The following is a 14713-nucleotide window of genomic DNA, read 5'->3' as shown; positions in this document are numbered from 1 at the left end:
CACCGTTGTAACTTTTGACCTAGTGGATAAAAGTTGTTGAAACATACATATGATAAGTTCTTTGTAAGTAGCGTGGTAAGTTACATATTGTAGACCTGCTAAAAGGGTGTTTGTTTTCAGGGACTTATTGGTTTAGGGACTTAAAAAAGTCCCTATAAGTCCCATCTAAACCAAACAGGAGGGACTTATAGGGACTTAAAATGGGTATTTCGGACTTATGAAATAAGACTCTCAAGGAGGGACTTATAGGGACTTATAATTGTAATATGGTCTTATAGAGACTTATAAGTCCTAGGAACCAAACATGTAGAGACTTTTTAGGGACTTAGGATTTATAAGTTGGGACTAAAAAAAGTCTTAGGACTTATGAACCAAACAGGGCCTAAATTAGGTACAAACACCATGATAACTTTGAACCGGAAGAAAAAAAATCATTGAAAAGATACCCCCGGTAATATAAGTGTAAATAGCATGGTAAATTATACAGCGCGGAGCTGATAACTCATGTACGAATACCATGGTAACCTTTTTGACCCTCAGAAAAAAGTTGTTGAAAATATATCCCAGTAAGTTTTGCGTAAATAGCATGGGTTTTTTAACGCATTACAGACCTGATAACTTATGTGCAAGCCCCCGATAATTCTGACTCGGATATTTTTTTATTAAAAATATACCCCGATAACATGATAATTTACACGTCACGCACCTGATAACTTACGTATGAACACCCCGGTAACTTTTGTTTCCGTTAAAATAAGTGCAGAAACATCCCCGATAAATTCTAGATAACTAGTATAACATGAGTGGCATGGAGACACCATATATCCATCCGTGAATATTATGCAGTACATAAATCCAGGGGAAAAAACTGAAAAAGCATGTTTCCTGGACTGTACGTAGAAAACAAATGTCTTAATCTAATCACTAGCTCAATCTATGCCGAGTGGTTGCAAGCTACTGTGGGCTATCAAGAGGTAGTGTGTTCAAATCCCACTTCCGCCAATTGTTTTTATTGCGCTAGAAGAAGAAAAAACCCGCAGTGGATCGATGTAGCGCCAGGAAAATCGGAGCGAAGTGGATCGTACGTGGGCGGAATCGTCCGGGTCTGTCGCTAACGACCAGTAGCACAGTCCTTTGATAAAACTAAATCAGCCAGAAACATATTTGGCAAGGGTTTAGATAATGTCAGTTTTCGAAGAACCCTATATAGGAGATTCTTTGGAGTTATGGGATCATATTAAAGATAGTTGCTCTGGTCTGGTCTTGAGTGGGGACAGAGATAGAATCTTCTGGACCCTGGATAAAAAAAAGGATTTGCACTGTTAAATCTTACTACAGATTTTTGATTGAAAATGGGGCTAAATACCCACATAAATTTCTGTGGAAAACTAAGATGCCACCTAGGGTGAAAGTCTTTATTTGGTTGGTTTTGCGCAATAGCATTTTAACTAGAGATAACTTGCTCCGTAGGGGGTGGGTAGGAGATAAAGACTTGCCCCTTTTTGTATGCAAAATGAGAGTGTTGACATATATTCCTGAAGTGTTCCATGGCGAAAATGATGTGGAATATTATTCAATATGCTTTTGATTTAAAACAGGTGCCTGAGAGTACACAAGATTTGTTTGGGGTTTGGTTGAAGCAGTTTGAAAAACATGAAAATTCCATAGTGGCAGTGGGGATATCTGTGGTTTCTGGACTATCTGGAAACCTAGAAATAGTGTGGTATTTGATTAAAAAAGGATATGTGATCCTTGTATACATGTTAACCTGATGGTTAAAATGTTACAAGACTAGCTCGTTTTGTTGATAGACCCAAGAAGACGAAGAATAATGATGGGGGGGGGGGGGGGGGGGGGGGGGGGGGGGGCGTAAGAAGAGTTGAGCAGATTGCGGGGGATATCTTCAGAGCAACTTTGGGATGGAGGGTGACACACAGAATTATTGATCGTCTGCTATCTGTCCCTACAGTTATATGTTCTGGGAGCCCTCCTTGTTTTGGTTGTCTTGCCCCTGGTCTTTGTTCTTCGGTTGAACTTGTTTAATAGTATTGGTCGTTGTTAGATGCTTTAGTAATGTTGATGTTTCATGTGTTTTGGAGAGCCCGGCCAGTGGGATTTCTCATATCAATGTTAGGTAGTCTGGGATTTGCAAGTTTCAGTCTTAGCCTTGCTTTTGCGGCTGGGAGGTTTTGCACTCCCGAGGAGTTGGGGGGGGGGGGGGGGGTGCTCTAGGGTTTCCCATCATCCTGTAGGAGTGCGCATTGTCAGATATGCTGATTTGGGTTGTGTCAGCAATGGCTTTGTAAAATTTGTATGAAGTTCGTAATACTTGGTGATTTCTAATCATGGAAATCGGAGAGCAAACTCTCTTTATAAAAAAAAGTAATGTCCACCACGTTTCATGTCTTGTACTACTCCTCCAGATGATGCAACTGCAAGGCTTTACCTGTTTGATACCAAATTTACTTTTTCAGTTTGTGAATTTTAAAGTTAAAAAAAGATGCTCTTCTTTCAGAGTAAAAGTTAAAGTATGTTGTAACACTAGACATATACTACTACCATAAGCCATCCCACTTTTTTCGTTGTTTATTATTGACCGAACAGAAGGGTGAGGGAAACAATGTAAACATATGTGAATGCATGACACATTTTTCGGCAAAGGAATGCACTAGACATGGTGCATGCATAAACATATCAACGTCTCTTGTGCTTTTGACAAGAATCGTGGTGCAATCTTCCCAAGCTCGTAGCAAGGGGCAGAAGGCAGACCCAAATTACAAATAGTGGCCTTCGTATTGTGCTTTTTCTTTCCTCCCTCGCAATGCGACTAAGGGGAAAGCTTTGCTCCCCTCGATCTCCACCGACGAGCCCGTGGATTTGTCTCTCCTCAGTCGCTCCGGCAACCGGTGGCGGAGACGAGAATCCTGATGTCTCGGCTTTGTCTACTATATAGGGGTTTTAGTCCTTGATTGGAACAATTTCTTATAGCTTCCTTCATGTGATCTCATGCAATCGTTAGTGGCTCGTGTTCTTCCTGCTTAAAATTTATTATCTGTGAACACAATTGCATAATCTTAGCAGGGGATGAAACTTAGATAAAAATGTACTGCATCAATCAGTCCATGACGTTATGTTACTCTAGCCAAAGCTAGAAGTCATTCTTTAGATTTTTCTCTCAAAGGAAAGGAAATAGGCACAACTTCAAAGCGTCAGGAACAGTCTTTTATGTGTGGCATATTACATGATACGTCTCCGACATATCTATAATTTTTTATCGTTTCATGCTATTATCATATCACTTCTATATATTTTTCGCAACAATTTATATTATTTTTATTTTGACTAACCTATTAACTCGGTGCCAAAAGCCTGTTCCCGTTTTCTATTGTTTTGGGGTTTTTAGGTGAAAAATTCACGGAGCCGGAATGACCTGAATTTTTTCTGATTTTTTAACGGGAATTGTCAGAATTTTAGGTGAAGGAATCAATGCAAGGCGGCGCTCGAGGGCCCCACCAATGCAGTGCTTTATTTTCCTTTATTTATCTCTTATGCCCACTAACATGTGGGCCCACATGGCAGGGAGACATCTCGCGCATTGACAACGCCACACTAGACACACGAGAAAAATGCCAAGCCAACAAGGGGGTTGTTGCAAACTGAGCGCATGAGACGAGTTTAGGAAGTGAATTGTTGCGTTTGCGAGATGATGTACTAAAGTGAGCACTGGGGACAAGTTAATGTATGAATGATGCATTTAACTCGAAATATTCTTATATGATACATCCTGCCATACAATCCTAGTAAGGAAATTCCTAATGGTTAAAATCCTCCAAGGTACCTATGAAAATCCTTTGAATATCAAATAGGCTCCAAGTATAGTAATATGTCGAGCACCATGATAATGATGATGATTCTTCGTGAACAAGTTGACTCAAAGTTGCACAGAGAAGGTACAATGTAGTGACAAACAAGATGCTTCCTTTCACTTACGCGGCCTGTGTAGTAAAAGCAGTGTAAAAATTGTCGAACAAAGAACTTGAGGTGTAAAACTAATTTCAAAAGGTATATTAGGAACAGCCGATGCATTTTGCATCTAAACCTAACTTCATGATGTGGTTCTCCTTCGTAAAGGCGTCATTTTGCTCACTCACGACATCCCCTTGGATGGCTTTGGTGATGTTGGACTGTCTTGTTGGTTTCGGCATGCCTCTCTAGTTTGGGGGCGTGGTTGGTTTAGTTGTGTTGTATCATCTGTTTGGCCCGAGCATCCCCTATCTCTCTGCTCTGGGCACCATGTCACGCCTTCTTGCGTTTGTGTCATGTGTTGTGTCCTTAGCTGTACTCATTCTCTTTTCTTCTATCAGTGAAAACATACGCAAGGTTTGCGTGTTCGCAAGAAAAAAAAACATTGGCAGCAGTCCAGCATTCCAACTAACAAAGTACTCCTATCTATTTTCCCATCTCAGCCCAAAGAATACTGGAACAGTTAGTACACTCTAAAGCTGCCCCGACTGCCAGCCTTCTAAACTGTTTCCAGACGTTCACATGATTCAGCATCTTCTACAATCTAAATTCATTTGCCCCTGTTTCTTACACAAGAGAGGAAATCCTTCCTATCTTCCATTGGAAGCACAGTTCGCAGAGAAGGAAACACAGACAGACTGGCTGCGCTAAGCGGTTTCGCCCCTCGAGACGCCTTCAGAAACAGTAATCTATAACCAGAATGGAAGTTCATGTTCATCCACCAGTGGACTGTTCTAAATGGAAAAAAACAGACAAGACTTGCTAAACCTTTCAGAAAGAGTAAGCTATAGCCTGAATGGAAGTTCATGTTCATCCACTAGTGGACTGTTCTAAATCCAAAAAACAGAAGACTTCTAAACCAGCAAATTCTAACTTTCCACTAGAAACTACTCCCTAGTGATCTAAACGCTCTTATATTTCTTTATAGAGTGAGTACTATATTAACGTCAGCATACATCCAGACTGCCACAATAAACTGGAGAAAACTTTGGTTTCCCCAAAATCACCGGCTAGGAAACTATTTGAAGTGGCTATGTTGACTACCACTGCCAAGCCAAAATACAATGAAAATGAGCCTATGTAAACCCGCAGCACTGAATTTATACGGAAGGCTGCACATTCAGCGCACTGCTTCATACAGAGCCATACTCCAGCTAAATCAAGCCTTAGAACAACAAGTCAAAGCTGAAACAATGTGAAAATTATAAGGATCAATCATCAATTGCTCCATTGATCTTAACAACAGACCACAGTACTATTATTTCAGTTCACCAATTGTCGCCAACAAACACGCCCTCAAATTATTATTATTTGACGGTCATACGCAGGGAGCAACAGGATACAGACACACACGGTGGAGCTAGGAGGATACGATACTAGTTGAGGACGGTGACGGTGGCGGAATTGACTTCATTGACATCAGGCGGCGAGGCGGGCGACGACGGGGTACTTGGCCTGGAACTTGGACTCCCAGTCGGCGAGCACGCCGAGCTCCTTGTCGGAGAGGCCGGAGAGGTCGCCGGAGACGTCGGCGGCGTCCTTGGACATCTTGGCGAGCGCGCGGGCGGCCTCGCGGCCGGCGAAGAGCGCGTAGTCGCCGCCGGGCCCGTAGAAGCCGCGCCCGGCCGAGACGTCGAAGACCTTGCCGCGGATGGCGACGTAGATCGGCTTGGACGCGTCGGTGCCGTCGTACGCCCGCAGCTGCGCCGCCGTCAGCTCCGTCGCCATCTCGATCTAGCTCTGCGCGCTGCGCGTGGTAGGGGCGCTGCGAGTGAGGCTGTGGGTGGGGTGGGGTGGGGGAGAGTGGGGTGGATGGGGGACACGGCTCCTCTGCCGTGCGCTAGGTGACGTTGGGCCGCTGACATGTGGGCCAGGTTTCCCACAGGCCCACATGTCAGTGGTAGAACGGCAGGCTGCCGAACGGTAGAGGATCCTCGTGCGTGGATGGGCTGAGGGAGAAGAGGAGGAGAGGTCTGCGTCGGCCACACGCTGACGGCTGAATTGATTCCTACGGGATGGGATGGGAGTATATCTGGCCATCTTCGGCCCGGCCCGGCCCGGCCCGACCCTAAAAAACGGGGCCTGGGAGGGCTGGGCTTGATCAGTGGGCCGGGCCTGGGCCTGAAAAGTAAGCCCTAGCAGTTATTGGGGCCGGGCCTGGGCTTCAATATTAGACCACAATTAGGCCCATCCGGCCCTTCCAACAACAGCAGCCAGCAGCCCAGCAGTCCACCAGTCCACCTCCACTCCTCCACGCATCGAACCCTAACTTATCCACTCGCAGTCTCGCACGCCGCACGTCCTTCCCCCAGTCCCCCTCCTCTGCATGTATCCCATGCTGGCGGCGGCGACCTACCCTAGCCGCCCTGCAGTGCTGCGTCCCCGTCCCGCACCGCCGCCGGCAGGCTGCCTCTCCTCCCCAACCGCACCGCCGCCGGCAGGCCTCCTCTCCTCCCCAACCGCGACGCCGGCAAGCTTCCTCTCCTCCCCAACCGCGACGCCGCCCGACTTCCTCTCCTCCTCAACCGCGCTGCCGCCCGGCTGCCTCTCCTCCCCAACGGTGCCGCATCCAAGACATCCACCGCAGCAACGAGCTCTGCATCCCCTGGTTGACATCCACCGCATCAACTAGCTCAGCTGTCGTCCGAGCGCCGCCGCACCTCTGCTCTTAAGGTAATTTGATGCGGATTTTTTTTCCGTTCTTAACCGATTAGCAGGTGTACATACATTTCAACACGATGGATTTGATGCAGATTTGTTGCTGTTGTACATGAATATAAGTGTGTGTAGAACTGTAGATGAACTCGTTGTTGTACATGAATAAAGGTGTGTGTAGATGATTGATGAAACAGTGGCTATAAGTGTGTGTTGATATAGATTTCTTGCTGCTATTGACATATATATTTCTTGCTGTTGACTTATATATTTCTTGCTGTTGATATAGATTTAGCATGGAGGGGCATGAGGGTGATGAACCAGACTATCATCCTGAAGAATTAGAAGGGCATGAGGGTGAGATGGAGCTGTTTATTGTACCTCCAAATCCTCCTCGTGTACGGCAGAAAGTTGCAAGTAAAAGGGGGGAGAGGCCAGCATCTAGTGCACGTTCAGGAAGTGGACAATCGACACCACAGCAGCAGCCTACAGCCGAAGCACAGCAGCAGCCTACAACCAAAGCACAACAGCAGCACACTGCCTCCTCTAGCAGTAGCAGAGTGAAGTCAAAAGTATGGTTGGACTTCACTAAGATATCCAAAGATGGTGATGCCTTTATTGTAGCTAAGTGCAACCATTGCTCCGCTGAGCTGTCAGCTAAATCTGGACACGGTACATCTCATCTCCTTAGGCACACCGAATCGCTGCATAAGACTGATCAATCAACAATGAATAATTTTTTCTTGAAATCTGAAACAAATGATGATGGAAAAAATGCATTGAGAAATGTTAAATATGATGCTCAAGTAGCTAGACATGGAGTCTCTATTTATCTTGTGTCCGGTTCTCATCCATTTACAACAGTTGAAGAAGATGGTTTTAGAACAATGATGACTGCTTGTTGTCCAGCATTCAAGAGTATTGGTCGGCACACAATAAAAAGAGAGATAATGGCAATGTTTCTTTCCCAGAAAAAAGAATTGCTTGAAATTATTGTTGCTGCCCCTGGTAGAGTAAGTTTCACATCTGACAATTGGAAATCTGAAGTCACCAAGCATAGCTATATTTGCATTACCTGTCATTACATAGATGCTGATTGGAAACTAAACAAAAGAATTGTCTGGTTCAAAAAAATTGATCCACCATATGATGGAGCATCTATTGCCGATGAGGTCCATCTAGCTTTTCGTGAATGGAGGATTGAGAAGAAAGTAATGTGCATCACTCTTGATAATGCAGCCTATAATGATAGAATGATTGTTTGCTTGCGAACCCACTTGTCTCAAGGTGCTTTACCTTTGTCCGGCAAATTCTTTCAAATTCGTTGTTGTGCACACATACTGAATTTGGTAGTTCAATCTGGTTTGACATTGATTGATGGTGTTGTGGCCAAACTTAGAGATGGTATAATGTATCTAAAGGCTTCAAGTAATAGGCTGCACAAGTTTTATAGCACTGCTACAACTACTTTCAACTTAGAAGAATCAAAGAAGTTGAAACCTGACATGCCCATTCGTTGGAATTCAACATATACTATGCTTGGCTCCTGTTTGTACTTTAAAAAAGTGTTGCAGTGGTATTCTGAGAGGGATAGCATCTTCAAGGTGCATTTTTGGCCAAGTGAGGAAGAATGGTCCGAGGTATCTCATATGTATCAGTTTTTGGAGGTTTTCTTCAAGGTAACTACTGTTTTCTCAGGAACAACATATCCAACAACCAACTTGTACTTCATGAATGTTTATCTAGTCCATACTGCTATTATTGAGGCTACCGCTGGTATAAATAGCTACATGGGTCCAATGTTGTTTGCTATGAGAGAAAAGTTCATGAAATATTGGTCTGACTATAGCGTATTTCTATCTTGTGCTGTTGTTCTTGATCCCCGTATTAAGTTCAAGTTCTTGGCTTATTCCTACTCCAAGCTGTATGAAGAGAATGATGCCAATCGTCGTCTTGCTGGTGTTAGAAATACCTTGACTTCTTTATTTAATGAATATGGTAGTGTTGTACCTGTTCATGACAACTTACCCAAAACTAGTATGTCAAGCACTTGTGGACTTGGTGCCTTTTCTGACTATGATCAGTATGTGGAAAGCACGAGCACAGTTGAAGAGAAATCTGAATTGGAATTGTACTTGGCTGAACCTACCAAGAGGTTGAATGAGAACATTGATATCTTGGATTACTGGAGCAAGTCTGCAGCTAGGTATCCGCAGTTAGCAAGATTGGCACGTGATATCCTTGCTGTTCCCGTGTCAAGTGTTGCATCAGAATCTGCTTTCAGCTTGAGTAAGAAGGTTATAACCCCGAGCCGAGCCTCACTTAAACCAAAGACGGTTGAGGCCTTGATGTGTTTGCAAGATTAGTATCGCTGCAAATTGGAGAAGAAAGATGGTATATAGTTTAACTTACTTTGTTTATTTCTTCATGCTATGTACTTTAGAGTTTATAGCTAACATGTTGTTGTAGTTGTTGTAGGTAATAAGAGAAAGGCAGAAGTGGTTGAGCTAGATGATGAAAATTCTTCTTCCGATGATGAATGTAACATCCATATTCTTTGTTCATGTCAACTTGTCAAGTTCAACATGTACTTTAGCTAACCTGATGTTTATTGCATTTTGTAGAGTTCTTGCTAAAGCACTGAGATGAGTAGAAGATTCGGAGAAGGCATATCGAGATGGCAACCAGCAGCTACTGGTCCTTATTTTTGGTTCTATGAATTGGCCATCTGGCATGTAATAATACATTTATGTACTTGTGTTTCTAGAAACTCGAAACTGGAATATTTGATACCATTTGATGTGAAAACAATGCTCTTTAGTGCTGTTTTTGGTGCTGATGTGTTGCTGTTTTGGTGCTGCTGTGCTGCTCTTTATGCACTTTTGGTGCTGATGTGCTGCTATTTTGGTGATGTTCTTGTCTTTAACACTTTATAAGATACTATTTGCTGTTTTGGTGCTATTTGATGTGATGTTTTGATGTTACAACGTTGAGGGCCTTTGGGAGGGCTTAGGGCTTTCAGGCTTTCTGTGTTGGGAGGGCCTGGGCCTGGGGAACGTAGTATTCTTGTGGGCCTGGGAGGGGCTGGGCCTGGGAAACAGACCTAGGGCTTGATGGGGCCTGGGCCAAAGCCCGGCCCGGCCCGGCCCATGGCCAGATATAGATGGGAGTGTCGCTCGGGAGCAGGAGGGGGCAAAGATTGTGAGCGCCTTCCAGAAACCGGAGCACGGTGGAGTGGTTTTGGGTGGCCGGAATATGCGCGGCCCGGAACGAGAGGCCCGGGAAAGGCTGCCAGTTCGCGCTAACGGCCTTCTTAGAGCAACTCCAACGGGCCGACCCAAACAGACGGCGCTTTTGTCTGCTTTTTATTCGTTTGGGTCGGTTCATTTGGGTCGGCCCGGCGGACACAAACGTCCGGCGCTGTATTTGGATCGGCGTGAGCGCCCAACGCTGGCCTGGCCCATTTCATCGGCGCGCCAAAAAAAGTATTGCAAGCATTTTGAAAATAAATACATGCATTTAATTAAACATAAAAGCCGGCCACGAAGGCCGGTGAAAGTCCACATTACATTAATTAAAATACTAAAAACTAGACGACGCGCTGCCCTAGGCGTTCTCGACGGCGTCTGCGTCGGGACCGGTGAGGTCGATCAGCGTCGGCGCAGGGCCGGCCCAGGGGAACGTCGTGTTCCACACGGCGGTGATGTCGGGCTTTGCCGCCGCTGCCTGCGCCGCCGCTGCCTGGGCCTGGCGCGCCTCCTCTTCGGCCTCGCGCTCGAGCATCTGCAGTCGCTGGCCCTCCCAGCGGTCCTTGGCAAGCCAAACGCGGCGCCAGTGGTCGAGGTAGGCCGCCTCCTGCTTCTCCGTCGCCCCGAGCCAGATCGGCGAAGCACTGACCCACTTGCGGACTACTCCGGTCCAAGAGTAGCGCTCGATGTAGGCCGGCTCCTTCGGCTCGGCTTTGGGCGGGGACGGCGGGGCCATCGGCGGCACAACGCAGTCGCCCGCCGCGGAGAGGGCCACGGCCTCCGCCATGGCAGCCTTGAAAGCCGCCTCGTCCGCCTCCCTTCACCGCTCCTCCTCCTGGCTCTCCTTGATGGCTTCCTGGTAGGCGGCCTCAGCCTCCTGATCCTCGTCGCAGATGACGAGCGCGGGCGGCGGCAGGCTGTGGTCGACGTCGCGGACGCCGCGTCGCCTCGCCTCCTCGTGCTCGATGGCGAACCATCGAGCCCAGTTGAGCGAGTCGACGGCGAAGCACGGGTCAGCGTGCTCCTCCTCCTCAGCAACGCCCGCCGGCGCCGCACCTCCTCCGCATGGGCCCTGGCCGTCCGCGGCACCGCCGGCACTGGGATCCTCTCCATATCCAAATGCCAGTCATGCGGCAGCGTCACGTCCGGGTACGGCAGAGGCACGTGGTGGTGTCAGTGCCACTCGGCCTGGTGCACTGGCACGCTGATGCGCTGCCTCTGCCGGGGAGCGCGCGCCGACACAGGGAGGGCGGGGAGGGAGGAGGAATGGCTGGCGGGGGCTTTGCCCTTGCGGCTGCTGGCCGGAGAAGAAACCCATGCTGGCAGTGGCTAGGGTTGTCGCCGGCGTGGGGACAGGGGTGGCCAGATGGGGACAGGGGGCGAGTGGTAGTGGATGAGGACGGCCCCGCCGCACGCCCGACTTAAAAAAGGACGACCGCCGTCGCTGACGCATGGGCCCAAGGTGGGCGGTCGTCATAAATTATGTTGACCGTAGCGGTTGGACAGCCGCCAGGTGAGGACGCGGCGGACGGCGAGGAGACGCGCGGCGCATCCGCTTCGTGTCCGCGCCGACGCATTCTAGGCGCAATTTTGGGCCGGAAATGGATCGGCGCGGATGCCGGGCGGACACGATTTGAGTTTGGGTCGGCGCGTTGGGCCGCCACTTTTGTCCGCGCCGACCCAAACGGACGCGGGCGGACGAAATGGGTCGCCCCATTGGATTTGCTCTTAGTGGAAGCGTGGTAGAAAAAGTTCATCGATTTTGGAAAAAAAGTTCAACAATTTGAAAAACAAGTTCGCTGATTTTGAACAAAACAACCTATAAATTGAAAAGAGTTCATGGATTTTGAAAAAGTTCACGGTTGTAAAAAGTCCGTGGGTTTTGTGAAAAAGGTTCACGAACTTGCATAAAAAGTTCCAAATTGAAAAAAGTTCACACATTTTTTGAAAAAGAAGGAAAAAAAATAATAAACCTTGAACAAAAGTTAGGATTTGGCGAATAGAAAAGGAAGCAGAAAAACAAAGAAAAGGAGGTTAATATTCACAATAGACGTGGTGGTCGAGTGGTTATTGGAGTTTAAATGGGAGAGTGAGATCGCGGGTTTGATCTCCTTTGCGATCTGTTTTTTTTTTGCAGTTTTAACAGAAAATGAAAACACTAAACGGGCGGCCCAGCGGAGAGGGAGTGTGAGCGCCCGTTTGCGGAAAACAAAGAAACGGGCGCCTTCAGCGCCAAATAGGAAATGCCCTCATCTGCTGTTGCCAGAGCAGTTTATAGAAATGAAGTGGGCCCCTCTTTATAAAAGAGTTTAGAAAAGAGGGGAGAAATTTGCTAAAGAAAAACAAAAGAAGGAAGAAATTCTCCAAAAAATTGAGGAAGATGATCAATTTTTTTAACACGATACAATCACAGATGGTCACATACACTCACCTCTATGAAAGCACACACACCCTACCCCTATGAGCACCTCTGAGATACTGAATTAGCACAACATCTTTAGATTGACAAAGTCAGCATAGGTGCCTCGTAGTCAATGCAAACGTCTAAAGAGGACCAATCACTGGAGTTCACGATCTTGCAAAAACAGCTTTGGGTCCTGACGAGAGATGTTATAGGTTGTTAGATCCTCCCGATATTATTAATATCCCTCTTGAGGGCGTGGCTATGGAACTCAAGTGTCGCCCTCAACTACAACTAACCTTTGTTTTGTTAGAGGGCGACGAGAGAGGGTGGGTGGGGTTGTTGCATGTGTGACACTAGGCATGCAACTGCAAGTGTCGGCCTCGACTTCAACTGCATTTCTACCCAAATGATTGGAATTGACCTTCATTTTTGTCAGTGGGTAGCGGGTGAGGGGGGCAGTTGCATGTTTGACACTAGGCATGAAACCGCAAGTGTCGCCCTCGACTGCAACCGCATGTCTACTCAAATGACTGCAACTGGCCTTTTCCTATGTCGGAGGATGACAAGGAGAGGGGGTCAGTTCATGTCTGACACTTGGTACGCAATTGCAAGGGTCACCCCCAACTGCAATTGGATGTCTACCCATCCACTGCAACTGGCCTTTGTTTCCTCGAAGAGCGATGGGAGAGGGGGTAGTTTGCATGTAACCCTCGACTGCAACTACATGTCTACTCAAATGACTGCAACTAACCTTTGTTTTGTTAGAGAGCAGCGACATGAGAAGGGGAGTTGCATGTTTGATAATAGACATGCAACTGCAAGTATCGTCCTCGACTGCAACTGTGTGCCCACCCTTCCGACTACTAATGACATTTTTTTATGTTGGGAGGGTGGCGGGAGAGGGAGGGGGGTTACTGGCGTGTTGACACTAGGCACACAACTATAGTGTCACCACCGACTCCAATTGCATGTCTACCTACCCGACCGACCTTTAGTTTCTAATTTTTTGACTTGCAACTGCAAGTCCCGCAACAACCACACAGGTGTTGTGGGTCTATTTTCTATTTTTATTTTAACATTTTTCTTCCTAAAGGACTAAAAACTGTTTCATCATTTTTGAATTCGAGTTTCTATCATTTATCCCTTTCACATTTTATTCTTTTATTGTCCTTTTTTCTACCACTTTTTTCTGGTCTACAGAAAAAATACCATCATTTACCCCTTTCGCATTTTATTTTTCTAGCTCTAGCGTTCTATCACTGTTCGATGTGTTGCTTTATATATAAAGCGGGGCGAAAGCCTGTTTCGAGTCTAGCGTTCTATCACTTCTAGTTTTTTTGGGTTTTCTTAGCTTGTCTCTACTGGTGTAATGTTGGGGAACGTAGTACTTTCAAAAAAAAATCCTATGCACACGCAAGATCAAGGTGATGCATAACAACGAGAGGGGAGAGTGTGTCCACATACCCTCGTAGACCGAAAGCGGAAGCGTTAGCACAACACGGTTGATGTAGTCGTACGTCTTCACGATCCGACCATCAAGCACCGGACGCACAACACCTTCGAGTTCTGCACACGTTCAACTCGATGACGTCCCTCGAACTCCAATCCAGCCGAGCTTTGAGGGAGAGTTTCGTCAGCACGACAGCGTGGTGACGATGATGATGTTCTACCGAGGCAGGGCTTCGCCTAAGCACTGCTACGATATGATCGAGGTGGATTATCATGGAGGGGGGCACCGCACACGGCTAAAAGATCCAAGAGATCAATTGTTGTGTCTATGGGCTGCCCCCTCCTCCGTATATAAAGGGGGAGGAGGAGGGGGCCGGCCAAGGGGAGGAGGCGCGCCCAGGGGGGGCAATCCTACTCCAAGTAGGTTTTGCCCCCCTTTCCTATTCCAACTAGGAGAAGGGAGAAGGAGGAGGTGGAGAGAAGGAAGGAGAAGGGGGGCCGCTGCCCCCTTCCCTTTCCCAATTCAGATTGGGGCAAGGGGGTCGCGCGCCACCTCCTGCTGCCTCTCCTCTTCCACTACTTGGGCCCATGAGGCCCAATAACCCCTGGGGGGTTCCGGTAATCCCCCGATACTCCGGTATATATCCGATAACCCCCGGAACCATTCCGGTGTCTGATACGTCTCCAACGTATCTATAATTTTTAATTGCTCCATGCTATATTATCTTCTGTTTTGGACATTATTGGGCTTTATTATTCACTTTTATATTATTTTTGGGACTGACCTATTAACCGGAGGCCCAGCCCAGAATAGCTGTTTTTTGTGCCTATTTTAGGGTTTCGCAGAAAAAGAATATCAAACGAAGTCCAAACGGAATGAAACCTTAGGGAATGTGATTTTCGGAACGAACATGATCCAGGAGACTTGGACCCT

At 46.9% G+C, this 14713-nt stretch overlaps 1 protein-coding gene across 1 annotated transcript; it reads right to left on the bottom strand.

The window, feature by feature from the left end:
• Positions 1-5228: 5228 nt before the first annotated feature.
• Positions 5229-5821, bottom strand: LOC123131174 (probable steroid-binding protein 3). The gene has a single exon (XM_044550908.1). It carries the CDS (start codon positions 5749-5751, stop codon positions 5443-5445), a length of 309 nt encoding a protein of 102 aa, XP_044406843.1. The 5' UTR covers positions 5752-5821; the 3' UTR covers positions 5229-5442.
• Positions 5822-14713: the final 8892 nt, after the last annotated feature.

The sequence above is a fragment of the Triticum aestivum genome, chromosome 6A (assembly GCF_018294505.1).
Source record: "Triticum aestivum cultivar Chinese Spring chromosome 6A, IWGSC CS RefSeq v2.1, whole genome shotgun sequence".
Classification (NCBI taxonomy): Eukaryota; Viridiplantae; Streptophyta; class Magnoliopsida; order Poales; family Poaceae; genus Triticum; species Triticum aestivum.
The sequence above is the reverse complement of the archived record's forward strand: the minus strand, read 5'-3'. Positions and strand labels throughout refer to the sequence as shown.

What these genes read in the sequence shown, in the direction of transcription:
- LOC123131174 (XM_044550908.1), bottom strand. Translation starts at nt 5,751, where the DNA reads ATGGCGACGGAGCTGACGGCGGCGCAGCTGCGGGCGTACGACGGCACC.